Source organism: Lithobates pipiens, unplaced genomic scaffold (assembly GCF_037356315.1).
Source record: "Lithobates pipiens isolate NorthernLeopardFrog02 unplaced genomic scaffold, aLitPip1_a1.2 Scaffold_13, whole genome shotgun sequence".
Classification (NCBI taxonomy): domain Eukaryota; kingdom Metazoa; phylum Chordata; class Amphibia; order Anura; family Ranidae; genus Lithobates; species Lithobates pipiens.
This window is the reverse complement of record NW_027507718.1, coordinates 52,639,384-52,667,105: the sequence shown is the minus strand read 5'-3', so window position 1 is coordinate 52,667,105 and position 27,722 is coordinate 52,639,384. Positions and strand designations below refer to the sequence as shown.

Here is a 27,722-nt window from a genome sequence, read left to right as displayed (position 1 = left end):
GGAAGACTGTATATATGTATGCAGTATTCTTCCCAAACTTCTGAAACTTCTGTTTGCTACTTCATAGTCATTTGCGCAGAAGACACACTCTTCTTACAAGGGGGCAATGGAATTGGAAAATGCAGCTGGTAGTAGTTACTGAGCCAGTCACAGAATAACTGGAAGACCAGACTGCGCTTTAATCTAAGGGCCAGGAGTGGTCTTCTTTTATCAGTAATGGCTGCATGTTTTAGATATGGTAGCTCAGACTTTTCCAGCTAAGGGTGCAGCTGCATGTTTTAAGGTTCCAAGTGAGATGATTTTTGCCAAATTTAGCCTATTAAAGTTGGAACTGGAAACTGTTGTATATATGTGGTTTCTTTGACCTATGTGGTACCCATTGGCTGATTAAACTCTGAGAAAGGATTGATCGTATGCGTGGGATTTTTCTAGCCACGTACTATTATCACCCTGACTTAGAACCAGCACTGTAGACCAATAATAAGGAAAATTAATGCCTTTATCATTCTATTGGTATTAATAATCCGGTGTCTATGAATGAATGAATGAAATACTTATATAGCGCACAATGCGAACTGAATCGCCTCTAGGCGCTGTGGCGAGCTTTGATCATCTGCTAAAAGAGGAAGGTCTTGAGTTTTTTCCTAAAAGCCAGGTGATTTTCTTCCAGGCGGATGTCTATGGGTATTTTAATTCTGAGGCAACATTGTTAACTCCTTCTGTATATATAATATGATTAAGCATACTTAAACATGAAAAGTCTGCTTGCAGCCAAACTGTCCAAACACCTTTCTGAATACTCTAGCACTGAAAACTCCTACTAAAGCCTTGTACACACAGGCAGTTTTTTTTGTTCAACCCAAACCAGGAGCTTGCTATTGTGTTCTGGCAGGGGGACAGACCCCCCCACCAGAACATATCAGATGCCAATCAGATGCTGGTTTTCCAGTATGCTTGTTCAAGAGAAGCTGGTTGTGAGACCAGCTTTTGTCAGACAAGGAGCTGTACACACGGGCCGAAAATCGGTGGGTAACTGCCGAACTGACTATTTTCGGACGATTTTCTGTCCATGTTTACCTAGTATTAGCTACCCTGTAATATGAACGGGGGTTAGGAAGTTATTTTTTACTGTAATTAACCCTGTCTGTACTGTGCTGGCAGAATTTATAATCAGTTGTAAGATAGATTTGAACACTGTCTATCCTAACAAAAGAAAGATCTAGAAGCTGGGCTTCTTGCATTGTATGTTAATCAGGGAAAACTCAAAGTTTCCACGGTCAGAATAGATTGCAGTCTGCCCTGAGACCTGCTCCAAACAAACATCCAAAAGGTAAGAAGCATTTTTTTAAAACATATTTTTAGGTATGCTGTGGGAATAATGCCATAACACATTACAAATATATAGGTGGGTTTTCTGTGTTGACTGAAAAAGTGGAAATACACTTCAGAGCCTCCTTTTTGAGGGACACAAGCTCAGAATTGTTATAAACCAGGCTGCTCACAATATCAAAGGGGTTAAGTGTCGCATCAAGAGATTAGTTAATCTCCTCTAATTGAAGATTCCTTGAGGATGTAAAATGGTAAAAGGCATGCTAAATGCAAGTATGACAAATGCTTGATTACATGGATAATAATATGATTTTTGTAACTTTGCTTGATAATGAGACCCTGTAACTGTGTGAAGAATGCTTAAATTGATACTGTGCATTTGTATTTTATGTCATCTTGTAAAATGCAAATTTTTGATTCATTTATAACACAAATGATTTACTCAGAATAGTGAAAACCTTTGTGAAAGTATACAACAGAAATATGCATGATAGTAAAATTGGAAAAATATTTAAAGAAATATTACTAGTTAGCTAACTTTTGGGTATATAGTGATAGGGTGACTCACCCACAACTTCTCATGTCTCACAGTAAAACCAGTAGCAAAGTTTCTGCACCTGATTTCTAGGGTCCCAACCCTGTGACATTACCTTTATGTGAAGGTCTCACTCTCCCTATTGGAATGTACTTTTATTATTATTTTTATTATTATATCGGATTTATATAGCGCCAACAGTTTGCACATTGCTTTACAGTATATAGGGAGACAGATAGTGTAAGAATAGGATTGTAAGCTCACAGAGCTTGTAATCTAAAGGGGGGGAGGGGGGGATACAAAATGGAGCTGCAGGGGATAATCTGATAGAGGTAGCTGAAATATTTTTTTTTAGGTGGAGGCGGGGTAGGCTTCCCTTAATAAATGTGTTTTCAAGGATCGCCTGAAGGCAGACAGGGTAGGAGCTAACCGGACAAACTGGGACAGGGAGTTCCAGGGGATGGAAGAGGTTCTGGAGAAGTCCTGGAGGTGAGCACGCTAGAAGGTAGCAAGGAAGCTAGAGCCCAAAATGCCTTAGGAGGAGCAGAGAGGATGTTTTTGGGCAATAGCTGCAGTTGAGGTTGGTGGTGTAGCTGGGGACAGTGTTGTGGATGGCTTTGTATTTTGTGGTTAGTGTTTTGAATAGTTGACTAGTGGAAGCCAGAGAAGGGCAGCAGCCATGGATCAGTTACTAAGGTGTCTAGCTGAAGCATTAATGATAGATTGACTGGGGGAATATATAAATTGTTGTGTTCCACGCTTAGGTGTAGGATAGGCTGCTGCCTCCCCTGGAGTGCTTCAATTGAAGCTCCTGTATTAAAAAATTGTGTATATGTAGGGGTGTGTGGCGCTGCCCGTTACCTGAAGAGTGATCCTCTACAGTGAATCACTCCTCCCAGGTGAATATGCAATAGATGGGTGATAATTATTCCCATCACCTGAAGGGTAATTCCCTTAATGGGTCACTCTTCTCAAATGGAGAGTTAGTGATTTCCCAATAGTGAGGTAAATGTCATAGAGGGTGTGCTCACCCTGTGACCTATATTAGATATTGTATTATTAATGCTCTATTATTGTGCTGTTTACAAACATAAGTCCAACCCCCATTCCCAAAATAGATGTGCAAATGGTAGTAGTGATCTCCTCAAATCATCTAGAGCAAACAAATTTTATCCTTAATAATTCATCCCAAACAATATGTAGTAATTGTGCAAATTAATATATGAAGTGATGAAAAATTTACTATGATATACATAAAAATACATTAATAAGATAAAATTCCAGTGAAAAAGTGTCAAAATGAAAAAAATATAAAAAATTAATAAAAATCAAAAATAAAGTTCAATCTCAAGTAACGCAAAATAGAAAAATTTCAAGTCACTTGTGCTTTTCCAAAGTGACTCGTGCCTGGGTTTAACCACAGATGTGCAGTAAATCAAATGACTTCCGTGCTCCCCTTCAGTTCCGCACTCACCAGATTCCTGCACCCCTACAGGGGTAAAATGCATGTAGTGCGTGTATTGGCTGTATCCAGAGCAGACTCTTCCACCTTGGCTCAGCAGACAGTGGGGTATCCGAATCCTTTTACTCCTCCTGGGGTAAATCATTTCCTCTAGATATAGTTGCAGTAATCACCTCTTCTGTGTCGAACCGTAGGTTATCCTCGTGAACAGAAGAGATGGCACTCATAGTGTGAATTCAAATGGTTTGCTTATTAAAATAAGTAAAAAAACAAACAAAAAAGAACTTGACACAGTCAAGTATAAAGCTAGCATGCCCTGGTTGCAAATTATGAGCTCCGGATTGGTATGCGTTCCACAGACCGGAACTCTGCAACCGGAAATGACGTGAGTGCGTACCAAGTTCTGCCTTGCTTATTTCATCATGGACATCATCTGAGGCAGTGAGGGGATAGCCTGTGTAAAGGTAGGCCAGTGAGGAGGGAGTTGCAGTAGTCAAAACAGGATATAACTTTGGAGTGAATAAGTTGTTTTGTGGTATTGTTAGTTAAGAAGAGGTGAATTCTGGAACTGTTGGAGAGATTAAGGCGGCAAGATTTCCCCTGAGGAAGACTGCGACCAGTTCCAAGTCTAAATGCATTGGGGTATTTCCTCATATTAAGTGGCTTCTCTATGATACGTAAAAACAAAAATGTGGGAACCTAAAAGTAGATCTTTGATCTAATGGAGATATGTATTGTCTGTGAACAATTGTTGAATTGCATAATACTGTATAGAGATTTGTACATCTATATTGTTACACCAGAGCTCAGATTTTTTATCTAATTCACTGTGATATATTTATCACTTAGTGTTTAATAACAATAAAACATTTTGAAATTTTTTATTAATGTCTCTTTTGCTGCTAAAAAATCCCATGGGGATTGTCTCTATATCTTTTTCCTAAGGCGGCAAGATTTAGCCAGTGATTGGATGTGGGGCCTGAAGGATAGGTCAGAGTCTAGGATTACACCTAGAACCCTGGTGTCTGTGGAAGAACTAATAATTGTGCAATTGTGTTAAATGGTCATAGTCATGAGGGAGAGATCAGGTAGAGGAAATATTACAAGCTCAGTTCTAGGCCCCTTACACATGGGACAGACTCCATTGGAGTCTGCCTGCTCAGTGGGGAATCTGTCTGCAGATCCCTGCTGAGTAGGCGAATAGCTGGCCCATGTCCACTCCGCATATACAGAGCAGACACAGCCTGCTCTCCTCTATGGGTATTCCGATGTAAGTGGACCGCTTGTCCATTTGTTGTATGTGATACTGAAGGTACGCGGTGGTAGGTAGGAGGAGAACCAGGAAAAAGCAGGTCGGTTGGAGAAGAAAGCAGAACACTGGAGATCACACCATGAATTGCATTAATCTTGTTTTTGCAATAATTAGCAATCTCTTGGGCAGTAAGTAAGATAGTGGGGGGTGAAGCAGAGAATTAGAAAAGAGTTCACGAGGATTGGATGAGAGGGTTTTGATGAGAGTGATGTAGTAGGTTTGTTTAGTAGTGTTGAGGCGGGAGTTGTATTTGAGAAGAGCAGATTTGTAGAGGGTGAAGTCTTGCAGGGATTTAGTTTGACACCATACTTGCTCAAGAGCACCGCTGTGTCTTTTGAGACTTCTGGTGTCATTTGTTTGCCAGGGTTGTAGCAGGTGAGGCCTGGTTCTGCAGAGAGAACAAGTATGTCAAGAGAGGATTAGAGTAAATTCCTGTAGAAAAAATGGCCAGGTCTGGGCAGGACAGGGGTGCAATATTGCCATAAAGGCAGTCAGTAGCAGGGTGAAAATGGGAAAAGTTGAGGTGGAAAAGGTTTCTAGAGGTAACTATTTGCTGGTTGGAGGCATAGGAGTTTGGAGCCAGGGAGGGTGTGAAATTGATAAGGTTGGGATTGGAGAGAGGAAAAGGAGTGTTAGCCCATGTACACACGATCGGAGAATCCGTCGGAATGTGTCCTATCGGACAGTGTTGTCGGATAATCCGATTGTGTGTGGTATGCATCGGACTGATTCCGTCGGAATATGCGTCGGAGCCAATTTTCCAACTTGGAAATATTTTCCGACAAACTGGTCCGATCGGACATACTGCGATCATGTGTAGAGAATTTTGATCGGACCAAGTGCCACGCATACTCAGATCAAATTCCTACATAAAAGCTATTGGCTACTAGCCTGAATGTAGTCCCATCGTAACGAAATTACGTCATCACGTTCTGAAAGATTTTTCGACAACTTGTCCGACCGTGTGTATGCAACAGTTTCGGACAAGATCCGACGGACAAAATCCGACGGATTTGGTTGTCGAAATCTCAGACCGTGTGTACAGGGGCTTAGAGAGGTTGCAGAGGTGGGAGAATACAAGATGGAGTGTGTTGCCATTGGAGTGAGTGGCAGTTGATGTCCAATGTGTTAAAATTCATCAATAAAATACGGCAGTGGTCCAGGAGGCTGATAAATGTCTGCAATCCTCATACAAACTGGAGAATAAAGACAAACACAGTGCACGTCAAAAGAGCAGAGGCATAAATTGGGAGGTGTAGGAAGAACCTGGAAGGTGCATTGTGGGAAAAGGAGAAGTTTAATGCCACCTCTTTTTCATTCTGGGTCTGGGTGAGTGTGTCCAGTGGATGCAGCTAGGAAGGCAGAGTCAGATTTCTGGAATCAGGTTTCAGTAACAGCAAGCAGGTTTGCGGAGGTTGAAGAGGAAAATCTCTCCTTTTATTTTACAGTGAATCCAGCAGAAAGATCAAGACTCTTTGGCAGAATTGACAGATTTGAGACAGGGTGGCAACATCCACTGGAATTTCAAAGAGAAAAAAAGCAATATGCTAATGTACATTCTACATTAAAGTGTCAGTGGACCGACCCTTGAACTTTTAGTCTTAAGAACACAAAGTCATCAATGTGTACAATAATAATAACAAGGTTTCTTTTGCAATTTATTTCAATTTGGGTCTAGTTATATTTTCATGTCTTTTTTTCTTTCTTTACAGCCTACACAGCCTCTGGCACATCACAAGCCAACCGATATGTGGGACTAAGCCCTAGAGATCCAGCCTTCTTACACCAGCAACAGGTGGGCTGTTTTCATATCAGGTGTAATGATTCTTAGATGCCTGGGATAGTGTCATAGAAGCCTGCATGCTGCCACTCATAGCTTGAATTAAAATTAGATCCCACTGTTCTCTGATCATGACTAGGCACGCCAAATCTCAACACATTTAATTGAAATGTGGCATCCTGAAAAAAGTTTCCCTTAGGAAAACTAACCAGCTTATATTATTGATTTATTGTAAGCAAAAGTCACACAGAAAACACTATCATTTTTATTTAATACTTTTCTTTTTGCAAAATCACACAAATTTAATAATAATGTGCCCAAAATGCATTACAAGAAGTAGTAGCTAATGATTAGGTATATACAGTATATTATTACACATGTGGGCAGACCTTACAAAACCTAAATACCATATGAGGTTATTTTCAACTGACTGAAACAGCGGTGTTTCTTAGGAAATGTATTTTTGTACTTGTGTGGTAGGAGTTGAACTCTACATAAGTTATACAACCTATTGTATTTTAAAGGGAACTTTGTGCTCTCTGTTTTCTTTGCTATTGTAAGTTATCATTCCTTTTCATAATTTATTTTGCTAGTTGTGGCAATATAGTTGCAGGATGGTATCACACATACAGTTGAGGAAGGTCAAAAGTGAGCATGCACTTCCACTGAATTATGTGTTTCAGTAGAGCAAGGAGTAGCTTCTATTTCTAAAATTAAACAGCTACATAGACGTAAATGTAATTTCTTACTTCATATTTTGAGATGAATAGATCACATTTATAAAACTTGGTTACGTACAACTAGATTCAATTTACAGACAATAGTGATCAGTGGAAGCTTAAATCTAATTAGTCGCTATATCCAACAATCATTTAAACTTAGCCAATCATTGTACTCGGTTACCTACCTATGGGCATCAGTAACATTTTCTTACATTCAATCCATAACACAACTTTGGCAATGCTATGTGTTTGCTTTCAGCCTTGGAAATAAATTTTCATGTGGATACTTGAACAGCTGATTTTAGGTCATTTACCTATTTAAGCATTTTTTAAACAGTGTTGTAAAATCAGTTTTTGACCAAATTAATGTGACTTCTAGCTTAAGATGTTTGTAAACCCTCACATATACCCAGTGAAGTTATTAGCCTCAGGTGATACAATTTTAGATGAAAAACATCCTCCTACGTAATTTTTATCTGATTATCTGTAGTCTTCACTTCTCTACATCCATTCAAAGTGCAGAATTTGTACAGCTTGGCTGGTCTTTCAGAAAGCAGGGGACTTGGAGCTGAAGTTACACTCTGCACACCTCAATGAGGAGAGTTAAAAGTTGATTGAAGGGAAGGGAAAAAACCCCCTTCACACAACACACAGGAATAGAGCTGAGCCTGTCAATCACAGGCTGTGTGCTGGAGATCCTGCTCTGTTACCTTTTAACTTCTTGGTGTCAGGAAAACTTGGCTAGAAATGTTGCCCTTGGTTGTTAGCAGAGGAATGAGGCAGGAGAGAGAAATGACACTTACTTCTGTGGTTTGAGACACACTATAGAGCGATATTTTTTTAATGTCTGAGTTTTACAAACACTTTAAAGATGGCCATAAAAGGTACTTTTTTTTCATTCAGGTTGAATGAAAAAAATGAACAGGTTCTTCCATCCACACAAACGAAATGAATAGAGGAATCCTGCCTGTTGGGACATTGATTTGATTGCAGGATTCTCCGCTGTCAGAATACACTGATCATAGACTGCAGCTGCTTGACTGCTGCCACTGATCAACAAATATTTTCCCGCTTGTCTGTTTCTTCAGAAGTCAATCTAATGAACGACTTCTGTTGAATGGTGACGGCCACACACTGATTGAAATTCAGCTGGTCCCTGCTTAACGAGATACATTTAAATCTGTCTATGGCCAGCTTAACCGCTTGCCGACCAGCCATCATCATTATACTGCGGCAGGTCGGCACGGTCCCACAAGCCAACATATAGCTATGATGGCTCGTGGGTTGGGGATAGCAGGCGCGCACCCGCTGCACTGTGGGAATGCCAATGCTTGTGGCTGATGGTCGCGATGACCGCTGGCCACGAGCGATCGAGAGCATGAGAGGCAGAACAGGGACATGTGTGTGTAACACAACACACAAATCCCTGTTCTGTTCTGTGTGGGGTGACAGATTATGAGTTCCTAATAGCTAGGAACCACGTTCTGTTGTTTCCTCTAGGTCATTCCCCTTCCCCTACAGTTAGAAACACACACACCCCTTGTTCGCCCCTAGTGTTAACCCCTTCCCTGCCAGTGACATTTTAACAGTAATCAGTTCATTTTTTTAGCACTGATCGCTGTATAGTGGTCCCAAATTTTTTTCCCAAAGTGTCCGATGTGCCCGCCATAATGTCACAGTCCCAATAAAAATTAGATCGCCGCCATTACTAGTAAAAAAATAATAATAAAAATTCTATAAACCTATCCCCTATTTTTTAAACTCTATAACTTTTGCGTAAACCAATCACTATACGCTTATTGCTTTTTTTTTTTTAACCAAAAATATTTAGAAGAATACATATCGGCATAGACTGAGAAAAAAAGAAAAAAATTTGCTTTTTTTTTATTTTTTTTATTTTTAAATGGGGATAGTTATTATAGCAAAAAGTACAAAATGTGTTTTCTTTTTCAAAATTTTCGCTCTTTTTTATTTATAGTGTAAAAAGTAAAAACCGCAGAGGCGATCAAATACCGCCAAAAGAAAAGAAAAAAAAAAGAAAGCTCTGTTTGTGGGAAAAAAAGGACGTCAATTTTGTTTAGGTGCAGCGTCATACGACTGCGCAATTGTCAGTTAAAGCGACACAGTGCCGAATCGCAGAAAATGGCCCGGTCATTCATCAGCCAAATCTTCCGGGGCTGAAGTGGTTAACGTGAACCTGACCAGGTCTAAAAAAAGGCCAAAGGAACAGCACCTTTCCCTGTCTTCAAATCCATTCTTCTGATTGTATATAGCAGGGGTAGGCAACCTCGGCTCTCCAGCTGTGGTGAAACTACAAATCCCATCATGCCTCTGCCTCTAGGAGTCGTGCCTGTGATAGTCAGGGTCTTGCAATGTACCATGGAGCTTGTAGTTTCCAAACAGCTAGAGGGCTGAGGTTGCCTACCCCTCGTGTACAGCAAGGATGTAAATTCTACAGTCCTCAACGTTAAATGTTGAATCTATACTACCAACAGAGGCTCTGGCATTTCTCTTTTTAATGACAAGGGGCATAAATAATCATGACTTAAAGTAGTGGCCCTCTGGGCAGCCCGGACTCAGGATCCCAGGGGCTTCACAGAGACAAAAGAATCCTGCATTCAGTACTATTGTTACCTTTGTGCACTTATTAGGGCAAGTCAGTTTTACTTCTATTGGCTTCTGCTCTGCTGCTCAAGCCCCTAATAAAACTAGCTGTATACTGGCCACATGCAGTCTAATTTTGTTGAAGCTTTTTTAGCATTTACATGCAGCACATGGTATTTCACAAATGGGACAGTAATAGTCTGTGACACTGCCAGGGGTGCTTGAGTAGTTGCAGTAACTTATTATTACAAATATTAACGACCATTATACTATCATTGCTTATATTTTAACCAAATAATACATTATTGAATACGTTAAATTAGGTATTTTATGCAGTAGTCATCCCTAACCACTATAAAGTCATTACAAAAGCCGCTTTCAATTACAGGCAGCTTTAAAACTGCATTGTAGTTGTAGGGATGTCATGCTTCACATTTTGGAACTGTCAATTATCGGTAGCAGCTGCTGGGTCATGTGTTTAGCAGCTTTTGGGCTTCTCAACCTGCTGTGGAATACACTGAATGTACCCTGTATCACAATATAAGCACAGTACTTGAGGCTATCATCCCAACCCATAGTTATGTTAAACATAAAAGTCAGGAGGTGAAAAGCAGCCACTTCCTCTTACATGACAGAGTTTAGTGTAAACATGGCCAGCATTCGGAATGTCAGAGAAGTGATGTGTAGAAAGTAGGCTGAGCTTAATGTCAGAGTGAAGCTCTGATGAAAATGGTTATTTACCAGGCTGTACAGTTTGGGCTGCCACGCAATATGTGACAGCATGCTTATCCCCGATAGGCACTCTGAGGTACAGTAAGTATAAGATATATCCTCTGTATCCTCTGAGTGTATAAGGGTGCCTAGCGGCATTGGCTGAATGTATTCTTTCCAAGCACTGTGCTGTATGGGACAAACTCAACACTGGCCAATTCTGTACACTGCAGCACATTATACATACCACTGGGACTTCTGCGTTTTACCCTAAAGAATGGGCACATGTTATTGCTAGTTTGCACTTATTGCAAGACAATCAAATACTAAAGCAAGTGTACACCGTGTCAATCATTATATTCTTTCATCCATGTACATTGTGATGTTATGTTAAAAGGGAAATAAGCTTGAGTAGAAAAACAGGTTTTGATTTTAAGCTTAAAGTGGGGTGCCCCTAAAAAAAAAAAAAATTAAAAGTCAGCAGCTACAAATACTGCAGCTGCAGCTGCTGACTTTTAATAATCGGACACTTACCTGTCCCAGGGTCCAGCGATGCCGGGGAACGAAGCCCCCCGCGGCGCCGTCATTCGTACTGTGGGCACCCAGCTGTGGCTTCAGGGACCCCCTAGCAACAGGTATTTAGAGGTGAGTAAAACAATTTTTTTTTTTTTTTTTTAAGAATTTTAAACAATTTTTTTGTTTTTTTGGTGGCAACAGCACTTTAACCTCACTGCTACTTTTTGTAAAATCACACTTATAAAATATCCGTAAACTTAACAGACAATAGACTCAATGCCAAAAGTCAAATGTTTGTATTAGTATCAGCCATCATTGTTGAAAATAATGGTCTTTATGGCAAATAAGGAATGTAATAGCTTAGCCAATTGAGCTTTCTGTTGGTCCTGTTTAGGATTCATATATGGGGGCGTGCTAACTACCTAAAAGTAGCTTTGGAAAAATTACTGGGAAATGTGAATGCAACATCACATGGCATGCTACCATCACTCCCACCAAATCCAGAAGAGTCTATAGAGGCCATAAATGGCAATTTGTATACAAAGCAGTTGTTTTTGCACAAGTTGTACTTGCCCTCAAAGTGTTAATTACATTTTTCACCTCCTATATGTGATCTGCTGAACTGGCTGACTGCTGGTTATATCATTATATCTATCTAGGTTTTAATAATATCTAGCTTAGTTTATCACAGAAATAGTTTTAGCTTAATCAGAGTTACAGAGATTACAAAAAAAAAATCTTAGCATTTCAGTTGTACAGACAATCTGAGTTGTAACCTTTGAGAAGCCTAATTTTTCCCTGGATCAATAATACCATTGAAACTCAGTGTAACTCTTGCAGCACAAATATCGCTGTCACTTTAGGTGCTCATTATTTAAGACTGGACACTTCTAGTCTGTATGGTAATGGTATACCTAATAATGGGATTGTTGCAGCAATAACTTATCACATTGTTTCACTAAGTGAAGCGTTTCCTGTTACAAACATTAATCTCTACTTTCTTATCTTGACAAGATACCTTGTTGAATTATCTTAGTTCTGTGCATGTATTTTTTGAAGAATCTGTGTTGTCACATTTATTCGCACAAGCTTTTTATTTCGTTATGTTGTATCATAAGACATTCAAGATGCCTATCTCCATATTCCTATTTTGCCATTACACCAATTCTTCTTGTGTTTTGCTGCCATTTGGGCTCTGCATGCTGAGTGTTCACAAAAGTGCTTGCCCCACTTTTGGTTCTTCTATGAACTCAGAGCATTAATGTCACAGGTTACTTGCATTACATCTTGCCAAAGGCCTCCTCGGCCAGGACCTTGTCTACAAACATCCAAAAAATTATCCAGTTCCTTTAACCTTTAGCTAGTTAAGCAACTTTCCAAAGTCTACACTTGAGCCCTCACACTGTCTCAACTACCTGGGTCTAATCTTGGATACAGCACAAGCCAGAATCTTTCTCCCTCAGAAGAAAAGTGCCTCCCCAAGATCAAACCCTCAGGTAAAAATTACATCCCTCAATTTGATTCAGGATTATGGTTCTGGGCATCATGGTGGTATTTTACCCAATTTCACTCCAGATTTATTTGATCCAACATCCTAAAGATGTTGAACAAGCAGATCCAATTTCTCGATCGCTCACTGCTTCTGTCCACTCAAGCAAAGTTCTCCAAATCCTGCCCTGGAAACAGGAATGTCTTTTCATTTCCAATATTTTTTAATACTTTTCAAAGTAAACGTACAATACAAGGTAGCCCTTATAGAAACTGTTGAACATTGCTCATGAATGGGTTATGTTCAGTTGTTCCATATCATGCAGTATAAACATAGTAACTAATACACAGATGAAACAAACGCTGGAAGCTATAGAAAAGAAAGAAACAAAAAGTTGTGAACCCCATTATCCATAGAAATATGAAGCTTATTGGTCTCCTATGACCCATGAGACCCACAGGATAATTTACGGTAATTCTGGACCCGGGAGGCCACCTCATCCAGATATTCCACGGTGTGGGCCCAGCCTCTCTCAAAGAAATGTATTTTCTTCATAAGACTTGGATCATGGTAATGGCAAATGTGAGTCGTGCATACTGGGGTGGAGTTTACAACGCCATCACTGTTTAAAGGACATGGACCCCACCTTAGTCAAAACTATCCATCAACATTCTGGAACTGAGAGCTATCAGGCTGTCTCTACAACATTGGACTCCGTGAGGTTGCCCGGTCAGAGAACAATCATACAGTGCCTTATATAAATCATCACGGGGGAAATCATCTGCCCATTAGCACCCTCAGTAGAAATGTTTCTGCCTTACAAATCCTCCTTCAGAAACTCTTTGCCTTGCATTCCCTTATCAAGACATTTGTCAGGAAATTGCTCATATTGTTCCCCTATTTTGACCTCGTTTTCACCTTGGGATCTCAACCTGATGTTCTTTGCTAGTCAGAGTCCCCCTTGTACCAATTAGAGATATTCCTTTGGAAGACCTCACATTTAGGTTGCCTTTTTGGTTGCCAATGCATTTGTTAGGGGAGAGCTGGGCTCTCTTTTAAAAAGCCTTTTTTTGTTTTGCAAAAGGGCAAGGTGGTTTTAAAGGGAACTTTCTTTTTACCTATGGTGTTCTCCTCTTTTCACCTCAATCAGAACACTGCCAGCCCTACCATCCTTCCTGCCCTAAAACATTACAAGGAAATTACCCTATATTGTTTGCATGTGGACAGAACTTCAGAGTCTACTTGATGGCCATGACCTTTTTTTGCAAAGCTGTTTACCTTTTCTCCCTGGAAGTTCTTATAGAGGACTCCCTGCTTCCTACTCCATCATTGCTAGGGGAATTGGACAGCTCATTTTCAGGGCCACTGTATTTGAGGCAAAGGCTCCTTCTCATCAGAGCTTATTCCACCTGAGCTGTCTCTTGCAGACTTCTCAGCAACAAGTATCTGGTCCTCTGTTCAACTCCAGGTTCTACTGGGTGGAACTTCAATACTCAGCTGATATTTGCTTCAGCCACAAGGTGCTTCAAGCTGTTAACTGAGTATTCTGTTTTTAAACTCTTGCATTTCCTGTGGGCCTGTTGGCAGTTCTGTTTTTGCCCATCCCTCAGTTATTCTGCCTGCATACATCCCATGATCTATGAATATGAGTTGTGTGTCCTGTACTATAACATTATAGCAAGTTTTATTGTTAATTTCTTATCATGAAATATATTACAGGAACACAGGTCCCTTCTTTCTGTGTCTTGATCGCTCTGTATTGCTTGCTAAAAAAAAAAACTGGAGCCTCACAGAATGGGTGGGGTTATATGGGTACGCTCTAGGAGCAGCCCTATCAAAAATGCTGTTAGTGGCCATTAATTTTAATGTAGAAGCATATAACCAATAGTCTATGAATACAGTGTGCAGTACTGGTAAGTCAAAATTCCTATTTTCTTTGTCATATTTTTTGTCATTTTAAAATGGCCCAAAGTTTTCTCTGACTTGTAGAAAAATAATTTGCATTCACTGATTTCATATAGTCCTGTGCTTTTAGTTGGCTATGATAAACAAAAGTTATGAGGCAGCAAACAGTGGCTGTGGGAACTGAGAACTGAACACTAGATTTATCAAAATGACATAAGAGTTGAGTGGCATTAGAGTGGGGTGAGTCCAATCTCTACAGGGGGCTGATGTATGAAAAGTGTGCTAACAGCAACAGTTTTTGTTGCACATAGCAACAGAAAGGAATGTTTGTTTTATTTTCAGACTTGAATGGCAACAGTGGCGACTGAAAGTTGGTTGAATAGCCCAGAGCAACATTTTTCAGCATACTTTTGATAAATAAATTATCAATAAAATGTTGTCTGTGCCTCTCTTTGATTTGGTTTAACTTTGTTATGGGGGCCTGACTTTTCCTGACTGAATAGGTATGCCCTGCCAACTGTCCCAGTATGTACACTTTCATTGTGCAGTGAAAAAAGCATTAGGAACTTAGAAATATAGTCAGGCAAGTCAGGCTTCCATAACAAATTGAAACTAAATCAAAGAGAAGCACAGAATTCTGGATAATAAAGTCTATAGGAAGTTTCTTGTAGTGACTGCTGTTAGGAAGCACCCTTTCTTTAAAAATGTTAAACTGGAATTTATGATCACTTTAAGTTCCACACTTGAATATAAAATGAACAGATGTAGTGGAATTCTGAGTCAAAATCCTGAATCTTTGTAATATCTTTAGATGTTAAATTATTTAGTGTGGTGCTAGAGCATAATAGTGTCAAATGTACACTATGATATGTGCTTTATTATCATATCATTCGGTGCTAAATGTAATGCATTTCAAGTGTTATAATAGTCTTATTTCACCTTAAAACCTTATGAAATTTAAAAAAAATTAATAACGGAAATTATATTGTCATTATTGTAAAAATGCATACCGGTAGATGGCAAACACAACCTGTTTTAATTAGTTTGTCACTGTTAAGCTTGCCCTGTGTGGCAGGACTAAAGTGAGATTGATTTACTGTGTCCTTGCTCTGCTTGGCGAAGATTTAAAAGATTCTTCTCTGATGGTGGCAGGTTCTAAATGCATTTCATTTAAAACATCCCATGATGAATGAAAGCGAGAACCAAGAGGTACACGGAATGCACACAATCAATCATTTTATATTAGCTTAGAGAAATTCTAAATTAAGCAGAGGATGATTTTAGCAACGGTAAAGCCTTTTAGGCAGCCCACAACCCCTTTTAATACATATTGACCTCTCTCAAAGAAATACCATCATTGGTACATTAAAAATGTCATAGGAGTTGGGGGATGGAGTATATGAAAAAATTTACGATTATAAAAAAAAAAAAGAAAGAACATATAAGGCACATAAAGGAATTGCTAGATGAAAAATAAATTAATACATAATACAATGTGCTACTAAATGCCAGAATTGTATTTAAAACAGTGTTCCTATTTTTTTTTTTTTGTTTGATTCATTATATTTGATGTTTTAATTTACATAAAAGTAGTATTTGTTACATATATTGTTTCAATGATATTTAGTAGTTCAACAACAGTGTCCATAAAGGTGAACAAATCAAATGTTGAAATAACCTGGTTCAGACTACTTCATAGCTGATGGAGAATCAGAATTATATCCATATCCTCACCAGTCTTCCACTCTGTTCCTTTTTTTAAATAAAACTTTGTATTTTGAATAAAAAAATACACAAATTTCAGCCCTTCACTTCATGTACCAGCCCAACTGATACCGTTGTCATGGCACTACTGGAAAGTAGTGTGTGTATATATTTACTACACAATGTGTTCTTTAATTATTACCACATTAAGACCTCTCTGCCTGGTTAAATGCAGGACATTTAACAGTAGCTGGTCAGAACTAAATAGCTTAAATATATTATCTGTAATTACACATAATCTTAAAGTTAGTGTATTTCTGATCCACAAAAACAACACTGCTTTATTTTTTTTCATCCTCCTGATTAGCCTGAGTGCTTGTGCTGCTTTTTTTTTATCCATGTTACTACTAATTGCATCATAATCACTTTATTATAGACAACTAGATTTACCTTAATTTCAGAGAATTTATCAAAAGTCTATATAACACAGTAAATCTTCAATTGTCCTCAGTTGAAAGGAAACCTAAGTAGATTGTTGTCCTAATATTATGTATATTACATTTTTAGGTATAATGAGCTCAGTTCCTGAAACAGTATTTACTGCTTTAAGATTAGCACTAAAATACTACAAAGTGTTTTTCTAAAAAAAAGTTGCCATTAATCAAGAAGATGCTTGTAAAATAAGGCTTGTATTATTCCTTAAGATTGTACAGTGTTTATCTCATTAAACCAATTGGTATTTTGTTGCATTACATCATATGCAGTAGGATGGCTATAGCAGAGAGGAATTAGTACATATGTCAATTTTTATTGGTGTCTGTAACCCAGTTACAAAGACTCTGTATTTCTACTGTTTCTCTTTATCACACATCAAAATCACACATTTTTGGGGGACATAGATGGCAAAAGAAAAAAACTGACGGTGATTCCAACCCTACTTTATGCTATACAAAATGTAAAAAAAAAAAAAAAAAAAAAGATTTGCCTTTAATTTTGCCTTTAATTACATTTTAAAGAAATTAAAGAAATTTTACTGATGTTTGGCAAAGTCATTGCTATATCTTTGGGTATGTCTGTTTTGTCTCACTAGAGAATAGCCATTGTCATTCTCTGATATTCTTCAAAGTCAGCTCAATCCTAATACTATGTGCCTTGTCTGGGATATCAGCAATACAAGCAGTTGCCACCAGTAATGGATTTTGTCCAGCCTGCTTGCAGAAAATGTAACAATTTTACTGCATACTATATACCTGTATAGATATAGTAAAACTAAACCAAATGGAGGAGACAGACTGTTATTATTTCAACACAAAGTTCTGTATCCGTATTCATAGAAAAAGCATTCGAAGTTGAAGAGAAAATGTGTAAAACCTACGCTGGATGGCTTACACAGAATTTTTCTTTTTCACCAAGAACATTGAAAATGTCCTAGATGGTTGTTCTTTACGAAAATACTTACTAATATAATTAGGGATGCTATTTTTCATTGATCCAAAGGTAAAATACCTAGGACAGCTCTGATGATAGAAATATTGTAACATAAGTTGTATTTTAGAAATAAATAGTGACTATCAAAAATATTTAACAATGATGCTCACCAGAAACATCAATATTTCAAATGTAACAAATATGTGGAAAGTTTTGTTTCCCAGGTGCATCCTTTCATTGCTCATTTGTAGCAAGCACAAAGAAAACCTTCTTTATTCCTTGTCCTGATGAGTGCAAAAAATATTGATTGCTTGAACATTTTTTACAATCTGTTAAAGGGTAGCTGATGGCCATAGAGTGAAGCCCAAACAGGCTGTTTTACAGAACTTCCCCACTTAGGAAACAAGCCATCAACACTGGAGAAGCTCTTATTGTGTCTCTTTTTGTAAATGACAGTTTGACGTCAAATGACGACACGTGACTGCCATGTCAGTATGAAAATGGATAAGAGGTCACATTACACATATGTAAGATGGAAAGGAAACACATTTAAAGGAAGTCTGACTATTACATGGCATTATGCAAACAATTTATTTGAGGAGATTAGATCACACAACTGAAACAACACCAGAATACAGGCTTGCATGCATGCAAAAAAACATACTTTATAATTGCTGTTTAAATCTATCAGTGTCACCTGTTTAGAATCTAAAATGTTTTGTCTTAATGGTAAGCAGAGTCTGTGAACCTACTTGTTAAAACAATGGGCTTTCCTTTTTATTCTGTTATGTTGGAGATAACAAGTACTGTACATACAGGACGTGAGGGCTGAATAAACTAAGATTAAGCTGGGACAGGTTAAGATGATTTGCCTCTATGTAATACTGTTTAGGACAGTTTATAGCTTTGAAAATTGAACATGGTTGCAGTATATTTGTTATTCATGTGTGAGAGTGTAACTTCAGAGCAGATTTGACTCCCAGCCAGAAAATGGATGCTGTTGTGATAAAACATAAATGGAGCTTAACCCTATGCCCTATGGCTGCATACTGTTAAACTATAGATAGCATTCTAAAGCCACATTGCAGCTTTAAATGGAAAACATAAAATAAACAGTGCTGCAGGAAAATATCTTTATCTTGTCTGTTTCTCCTCATAATTTGTGACATGCACTATAAAGTTGCAAGCTTCAATGTAGTAATAAGTAACAGACTTAATTGCTTAGAAAATAGTTGTTTTGGAATAATTTCTGAGCTGACTTTGATGTTTTCACCACAGTGATGTATTCAGTAGTTTATTTACCAAACAAATATTTTGAAGAACTTGACCACCTTGATCAAGAGAATTAGGCCTCATGCACACGAGACGCAGTTAAACGCGCGTTCAGATGCAGTTGGACAGTTTTTTCAACTGCACCTGAACTCATTCAATGTTATCCTATGTGTCCATGCACACAGTCTCGTTTTTTTGCGTTTATATGCAGTTGCGTTTAATCACGTTTTTCCAGAAGCAAAAAAATGCGTTCAGAGACAAAAATTTCTGCGTTTCAGACGCAAAACGGGGCTAAACGCGGCTAAACGCGGCTGAACGCGGCAACCGCGTTTAGCCGCGTTTGCGTTTATATGCGTTTTTAAAGGTGACCTTTTTTTTACATTAAAAATCTCAAAAATGATTGCAAATGATGAAAAACCATTAGAAAAATATTTTAAACAATTGCAATTGCAAGTGGACAATCCACAACTTGTGGCAAGTGACGTGGCAAGTGGACAATCCACAACTTGTGGCAAGTGACATGGCAGGTGGCAAGTGATGTGGCAAGTGGACAATCCACAACTTGTGGCAAGTGACGTGGCAGGTGAAGTGGCAAGTGACGTGGAAAGTGGACAATAGACAACTTGTGGCAGGTGACGTGGCAAGTGACCTGGCAGGTGACGCGGCAAGTGACTTGGCAGGTGACGTGGCAAGTGGAAAATCAACAACTTGTGGCAGGTGACTGGCATGTGACGTGGCAAGTGGACAATCCATAACTTGTGGCAGGTGACGTGGCAAGTGACGTGGCAAGTGGACAATCCACTAGTGGCAGGTGACGTGGCAGGGGACGTGGCAAGGGACGTGGCAAGTGGACGATCCACAACTTGTGGCAGGTGATGTGGCTGGTGACGTGGCAAGTGGACAATCCACATCTTGTGTCAGGTGACGTGGCAGGTGACGTGGAAAGTGGTGTGGCAAGTGGACAATCCACAACTTGTGGCAGGTGATGTGGCTGGTGACGTGGTAAGTGGACAATCCACAACTTGTGGCAGATGGCATGGCAGGTGACGTGGAAAGTGGACAATCCACATCTTGTGGCAAGTGACGTGGCAAGTGGACAATCCACAACTTGTGGCAGGTTATGTGGCAAGTGATGTGGCAGGTGATGTGACAAGTGGACAATCCACATCTTGTGGCAAGTGACGTGGCAGGTGATGTGGCAAGTGGACAATCCACAACTTGTGGCAGGTGACGTGGCAGGTGATGTGGCAAGTGACGTGGCAGCTGACGTGGCAAGTGGACAATCCAAAACTTGTGGCAGGTGACGTGGCAAGTGACGTGGCAGGTGACGTGGAAAGTGATGTGGCAAGTGGACAATCCACAGCTTGTGGCAAGTGACGTGGCAAGTGGACAATCCACAACTTGTGGCAGGTGATGTGGCAGGTGACGTGGCAAGTGAACAATCCACAACTTGTGGCAGGTGACGTGGCAAGTGACGTGACAGGTGAAGTGGCAAGTGACGCGGCAAGTAGACAATCCACAACTTGTGGCAGGTGATGTGGCAAGTGACGTGGCAGGTGATGTGGCAAGTCACGTGGCAAGTGGACAATCCACAACTTGTGGCAGGTGATGTGGCTGGTGACGTGTCAAGTGGACAATCCACAGCTTGTGGCAGGTGGCATGGCAGATGACGTGGAAAGTGGACAATCCACATCTCGTGGCAAGTGACGTGGCAGCTGACGTGGCAAGTGACATGGCAAGTGGACAATCCAAAACTTGTGGCAGGTGACGTGGCAGGTGACGTGGCAAGTGACGTGGCAGGTGACGTGGCAAGTGACGTGGCAAGTGGACAATCCACAACTTGTGGCAGGTGACGTGGCAGGTGACGTGGCAAGTGAACAATCCACAACTTGTGGCAGGTGATGTGGCAAGTGACGTGGCAGGTGATGTGGCAAGTGACGCGGCAAGTAGACAATCCACAACTTGTGGCAGGTGATGTGGCTGGTGACGTGGCAAGTGGACAATCCACAGCTTGTGGCAGGTGGCATGGCAGATGACGTGGAAAGTGGACAATCCACATCTCGTGGCAGGTGATGTGGCAAGTGACGTGGCAAGTGGACAATCCACAATTTGTGGCAGGTGACGTGGCAGGTGATGTGGCAAGTGGACAATCCCCAACTTGTGGCAAGTGACGTGGCAAGTGGACAATCCACAACTTGTGGCAGGTGCCGTGGCAAGTGACACGGCAAATGCAAGTGTACAACTGCTCTCTATGCTGCTGCTGCTCACTCTGATCAAAATAGCAGAAATAGTTAAAAAAAATGCTTTGAGAGCTTGGGGAGGGTCTACATGATGTTATCTTTATAAACGCGTCTAAACGCAAACGCGTCTAAACGCGTCTAAACGCGTCTAAACGCGACATGCAAACGCGGCAAAACGCGCGTTTCTAAACGCGCGTTTCAGCTTTTTTTTGACAGAGGTTTCATCTGCGTCTCGTGTGCATGAGGCCTTAGAAGACACTTTATTGAGGAATAGTATATTCAACAGGAAGTCATTTCATTCTTGCACCCCGATAGGCCTGCTGTTTGGAAACTTGTCAACATTCACATTCAGCCTTGGAAATTAATTGGTTTCAAAAGATTTCTAAGACTGCTATTGTACCTTAGGGCACTGGGTCTCAACTTCAGTCCTCAAGTACCCCAAACAGGCCATGTTTTGGGAATGTATCCTTATTTAAAATAGCTGTCCAAAATAACAAGCCATTGACTCTGATGTAAAGCACCTGTGCAAGATAACGGAAAACCTGCAAACATGGCCTGTTGGGGGTACTTGAGGACTGAGGTTGAGGACCACTGCCTTGGGGGATCAGCTAATTGGAAACCTGAACTTAGATAAAAACAGATAAGAACAATAAAAAATTATCTATCATTATATTTGAAAAATTCAACACATTTATTTTATTTTGTGGTATTGAAAGTAGAAACACAAAAGCAACAAACTTGGGCAAGAACAGACTAGAAACATAAGTCAAGGTGTTCTTACTGCTTGAGCACCTAAGACCTTTAGGATTACTTTGATTGAACCTAACAAACTATAGACTATTGTCCCTTGAGCTGGAAAATCTCTGTGCATTGTGAGGCTTAGAAAGAGATTGTCACACCTACTGCATATGATAATTTAACAGCAGCCCAGAGCTGGACTTTAAAATAGGGATGCACCGAATGGCTTTTTTAGTGCCGAAATCGATACAGAAAAGAAATCTTCCTTGATCTCGAAAACTGAAACCGATACCGAAACAGCACCAGTGTTTTAAAAAAATATTTTAATACAGGAGATGGTCAGAGACTTGGGACATGGTACAGGAGATGGTCAGAGTCTGGGAACATGGTACAGGAGATAGTCAGAGACTGGGAACATGGTACAGGAGATAGTCAGAGACTGGGGACATGGTACAGTAGATGATCAGAGACTGGGAACATGGTATAGAAGATGGTCAGAGACTGGGGACATACTACAAGAGATGGTCAGAGACTGGGGACATGGTACAGGAGATGGTCAGAGACGGGGGACATACTACAGGAGATGGTCAGAGACTGGGGACATGGTACAGGAGATGGTCAGAGACTGGGGACATGGTACAGGAGCTGGTCAGAGACTGGGGACATGGTACAGGAGGTGGTCCGAGACTGGGGGCATGGTACAGGAGGTGTTCAGAGACTGCGGACATGGTACAGGAGGTGGTCAGAGACTGCGGACATGGTACAGGAGGTGGTCAGAGACTGCAGACATGTTACAGGAGGTGGTCAGAGACTGCGGACATGCTACAAGAGATCAATGCAGCCTCACCATTGCCTGTCAGATGCAGCCTGCCTTTGCCCGTCATGCAGCCTCACCAGTGCCTGTCAGATGCAGCCTGCTTGTGCCTGTCATGCAGCCTCACCAGAACTGGTCAGATGCAGCCTGCCTGTGCCCGTCATGCAGCCTCACCAGTGCCCATCATGCAGCCAGCGTGTGCCCCTCAGATGCAGCCTGCCTGTGCCCATAAGATGCAGCCTCACCTGTGCCTGTCATGCAGCCTGCCTGTGCCTGTCATGCAGCCTCAACAGTGCCCATCATGCAGCCAGCATGTGCCCCACCGATGCAGCCTGCCTGTGCCCATAAGATGCAGCCTTACCTCTGTCTGTCATGTAGCCTGCCAGTGTCCACCATGTAGCCTGCCAGTTCCTGAATCAGAGCGGCAATCTCCATGTGTCATGGAGCTGCATTTGAATTGCTCCGGTCGCAGTAAAGATGTCCTGCCTCCTGTAACACGTCACACTGATTCAATGTCCCACCATTGGATCAGTGTGCCGTCTGTCACAGGAGACGGGACATTGTTGCTGCTGTCTGTGTAGTTAAGCTCCGTGACACACGGAGATCGAGGCAAGGAGGGGGTGGGGAAGACAAAGAGAGGAGAGGTCTGCGACGCGCTGCACCAGAAGGACACCCCCATAATGGGCGGCACCAGGGATGGGCCCCCACCCAGGCCCCGCCCCATTTTCGGCACCATTATCGCCTCGATTTCTCTTTCGGCATTTTGCCGAAAAGGCCATTTTCGCCCGATATGTTTCGGCGGCCAAAATTTCGGTGCATCCCTACTTTAAAGAAAGCAACTGATAACACCTAAACATTTAAATTTCCATTGTCAGTTATCCTAATACTTAACATTGCCCTAACTCTGGAGAAATAGCTAAATACAAACAGAACAAAAACGCTCAAACTGTTGATTGACAGCACGATGCAAAACAGCAGAGCCAAATGATTGGTTCAGTGGTCAACTCCTTCCTCTGCCAGACTGTGTACTGTGGTACTGAAAATTACAGGATGCTGACACCAGCTGAGGTACAGGTATTTATGCTAGCTCTGTGAAAAAATACTCATATTTTTTTTTAAATAACAAATATCCAGATTTAATTGAGTTTTAGATCTTCCTATAGTTCATCTGTAAGCATTAACTGTGCATTAATTTATATTTTTTTCAAAACTCATAATACTTCATTAGAAGGGAACATTTTCATTAGGGTTATCTATGCACGTTTATCCATGTTAATTGCACCAAAACTGCATTTACAAACACTTTTACTATTTTTCTGAGCAGCACATGCTATGTACACATGTCACACGGTCTGCCCATGTGGTCTTTATGATAAAGATCAGGACATATTGATATTTGCCATCTTAATGCTTACACTTTTATTTCCCACTTTACAAATGCAGCAGTAATCAAGTGTGATGTGATGCATGTCCCACTGATGAAGTTGCATTCTCATTTTTTTTTTTTTTTTGCACCAGAACTCATGGAACAAAAGGTGTGGAACTCCACTCATATGGATTCTGGCAGTGGCCCTAGAAACACAGATATTAAACTACTAAGAAAAGCTCCTATAGGCACCCATTCTCAAGTTAGAAGTCTAAGAATGCTATACAACTATGTATATAAAAATAAGAGATTATTATCACACGTGGAACATATTTCGGTATGATTTCCAAGGTGTGAAGAACATGAAGTTGTCAGTTCTAATAAATCTGTTATCACACTACAGCAGCTGGTAAAAAGTCAGAACTGTATAGATTTCAAATATTCTAGCAAATTGGGAAAGTGGACAGTATTAGACTTCATTTCAACATTTATGTTTATTGTTTGAATTTCAGATTGTGGATTATATCCTGCTTTCATATAGCTAGCAGCTGTTTTGTTTTGTATAAGGAATATGCTGACATTCTTTCCCCTTATGTTGTTGACGTTGCACATGTGTTTTGTATAGATAGTGATTTTTTCCCCTAGAATTACATTCATTTACTGTATCTGACACCTCAAAATAACCCAGCCGTCCAGTTAAAATACTTGTCTTTCTACCATAAATACAATTACCTAATCAATTGACGTAAGTTCTTCTGTAGGTTAGTTTGGGTTAACTTCACAGCTTATAATGTGTGCTGTTGAAGGACCTTCCAGAACCCATATACTTTCATTCTATAGTCTGTGGAAAAGACTACAGCCCAAAAATGTATGTGTATTGTTTAACATTATTAATACTGTTTATCAGCGGTGATAGCTTTCCTTAGCCCTTGTACACACGGTCGGACATTCCGACAGAAAATGTCCGATCGGACCATGTTGTCGGATAATCCGACCACTTGTGGGCTCCATCGGACTGTTTCCGTCGGAATATCCGACCGACAAAGTTTTAGATCTGGGCTATAAAATTTTCCGACAACATGGTCCGATGGGACTTTGTCCTATCGTTTGTAGAGAATTCCAATCGGACAAAGTGCCATGCATGCTCAGATCAAATTCCTAGACCAAAGCTATTGGCTACTAACCTAACATAGTCAGGTCATAATGAGATAACGTCACCACGTTCTGAACGATCAGATTTTCCGACAACTTTGTCCGACCATGTGTATGAAACACAAGTTTCAGACAAAATCCGATGGATTTTGTTGTCAGAATGTCCGACCGTGTGTACAAGGGCTTAAAGTTTAGGTGTGTCAATCTTTGTTTGACATGGTTTTCCAAGTGGAATAAAACTTTCTTGAGAACCTTCATGTGAGAACATGTATGACCTTATAGCTTAAACCACAGGGGCATAACACTAAATTGTTAGAGATTTAAGTACCTTAACTGAGCTACAAAGATAACTGTAGCTCTAGCCTTACATTTTGATCAAGTAAACAAACTAAAATTGAGGTTTCAATTATTAGTTATAGGGGGCTGTGTAAAAGTTAACTCCCACACCAAGGGGTAACTAAAGGTAAACAAATTTACATAGCAGTCATAATATACGGCTAATTATAATATTTTTGAAGCAGTGTGTACAATATAAAGAATGTAAAAAAATATATCATATACAAAGGGAGATGCACAAATGTCAGCTTCTGACAGTAGACTTGAAAAGTAGAAAGTAGGCTTTTGAATTTCAAAGAAGTCTTGGCATGCTAACACATTTTTGCAGACCAGTACAAACTTGAGAGAATTTGCACATCATACTATGGACCAGTTACAACTAATTTATGTTGGTGTTTTCCATTTTAAACTTTTGCAAACGTTATGTCTACAACTGCATGTTTTCTATGATGCTGTTTTTGTTTAACCTGCATGCCCCAGACCAGACACTGACCAGATAATCTGCCTTCAGCAGCAACTTTTTGCACTTTCCCTTAAAATGAATTATTTTATCATGTTTGATCACTAACAGTTTCATTTAAAAAATTACTGTTAGGTATATATTCAAGTATCACAAAAAGTAAACTTTTGGCAATAACTTTCATGAATTAATTCACACTTTTGTGGTGGACAACTTACATAGCAGTCATATGTATGTCTGTGATCTTCCAAGATACTACAGGTCACTAAAATGATTGAAGACAGAAAAGTACATACTTGTTAGAAGTGCCTCCATGCCATGCCTGTTTCTTCCTGATCCCAGAATAGCAGCATTCATTTTTTAACAAACAACGATTACATAGTTACATAGTTAGTCTGGCTGAGAAAAGACACAAGTCCATCTAGTTCAACCAATGATTCATTTTCATGGTTTATGGTTCTGGCTGACCTTCTATACCTCATTATTGGCCACTACTGTGATGGGCAGCCTCACTAACCAATAGTAAGAGCCCTTTCAAACTGACAGCGTGGGGGCTTCGGTGGTAAAGTGCTGCTAAAAGTTATATTTTTAGCGGCACCATCGTTTTAGAGGCGATTTTCAGCCGCTAGCAGTGTGCTTTTAACCCCCTAGCGGCCGAATTAAAATCAATAGGCAGTGGCGCTTTGCAGGTGCTTTGGCGGCACTGCCCATTGATTTCAATGGGCAGGGGCACTTTAGGAGCAGTGTATAACCGCTCCTAAAGCTCCTTAAAGAAGCTGCTTGCAGGACTTTTTTTGACGTCCTGCCAGCGCAGCGCCCCAGTGTGAAAGCACTCAGGCTTTCACATTGGGATTGCAGATGAGACATTTTTCAGACGCTTTACAGGTGCTATTTTTAGCGCTAAAGCGCCTGAAAATGCCTCTAGTGTAAAAGGGGTCTAAGAGATGGAAGAAAGCAGACCAGAAACCATGAAGGCTGGTCTCTGTTTGCAGAGGAAAGCCAAGTGCTAAAATTCTGCCAGTTCAGCAGGAACTGATCAACGCATTTTGGTATGTGTATACTCCTCTCTGCTGAACAGAAGCCATTCTAACAACCAGCTTCTGTTGAGCGGTCATACTGTAAAACCAGCAATCAGCGCTTGCAGCCAATGGCTGCGGCCCTCATCTGTGTATTCTGGCAGGGGCTTCCTCTTCTGTCACAATACAATAGCATGGCGGGGGAGATCCCTGCATCCACATCGCTAGGGTGGGTGCAGGGATTTGTCAATTTTATTTTTCGTTTAACCTACTGGTTGTACAAAAAAAGCTATGTGTCTATACAGTGAGGGAAAAAAGTATTTGATCCCCTGCTGATTTTGTACATTTGCCCACTGACAAAGAGACGATCAGTCTATAATTTTAATGGTAGGTTTATTTTAACAATGAGAGACAGAATAACAACAAAAAAATCCAGAAAAAAAGGTTAAATTGATTTGCATTTTAATTTGTGAAATAACTATTTGACCCCTTTGCAAAACATGACTTAGTACTTGGTGGCAAAATCCTTGTTGGCAGTCACAGAGGTCAGACGTCTATGATTAAGTCATTAAGGTTTTGAGGCTGATGTTTGGTAACTCAAACCTTCAGCTCCCTCCACATGGGATTTTTCATGGGATTAAGGTCTGGAGACTTGATGTGCTTCTTCTTGAGCCACTCCTTTGCTGCCTTGGCCATGTGTTTTGGGTCATTGTCATGCTGAGGAAAGGAGGTTCTCTCCCAAGATTTGATGGTACATGGCCCCGTCCATCGTCCTTTGATGTGGTGAAGTTGTCCTGTCCCCTTAGCAGAAAAACACCACCAAAGAATAAT

The 27,722-nt window shown here is 40.4% G+C and overlaps 1 protein-coding gene across 10 annotated transcripts in view; it reads left to right on the top strand.

Moving 5' to 3' along the window:
- Positions 1–27,722, top strand: part of NFIB (nuclear factor I B) — a 611,459-nt gene that overhangs the window by 555,754 nt on the left and 27,983 nt on the right. For all 10 annotated transcript variants that reach the window (XM_077475108.1, XM_077475113.1, XM_077475111.1 and 7 more), the window contains one exon: positions 6,351–6,433. In XM_077475108.1, coding sequence (XP_077331234.1) covers positions 6,351–6,433 — 83 coding nt within the window. The remainder of the gene's footprint in view (positions 1–6,350; positions 6,434–27,722) is intronic.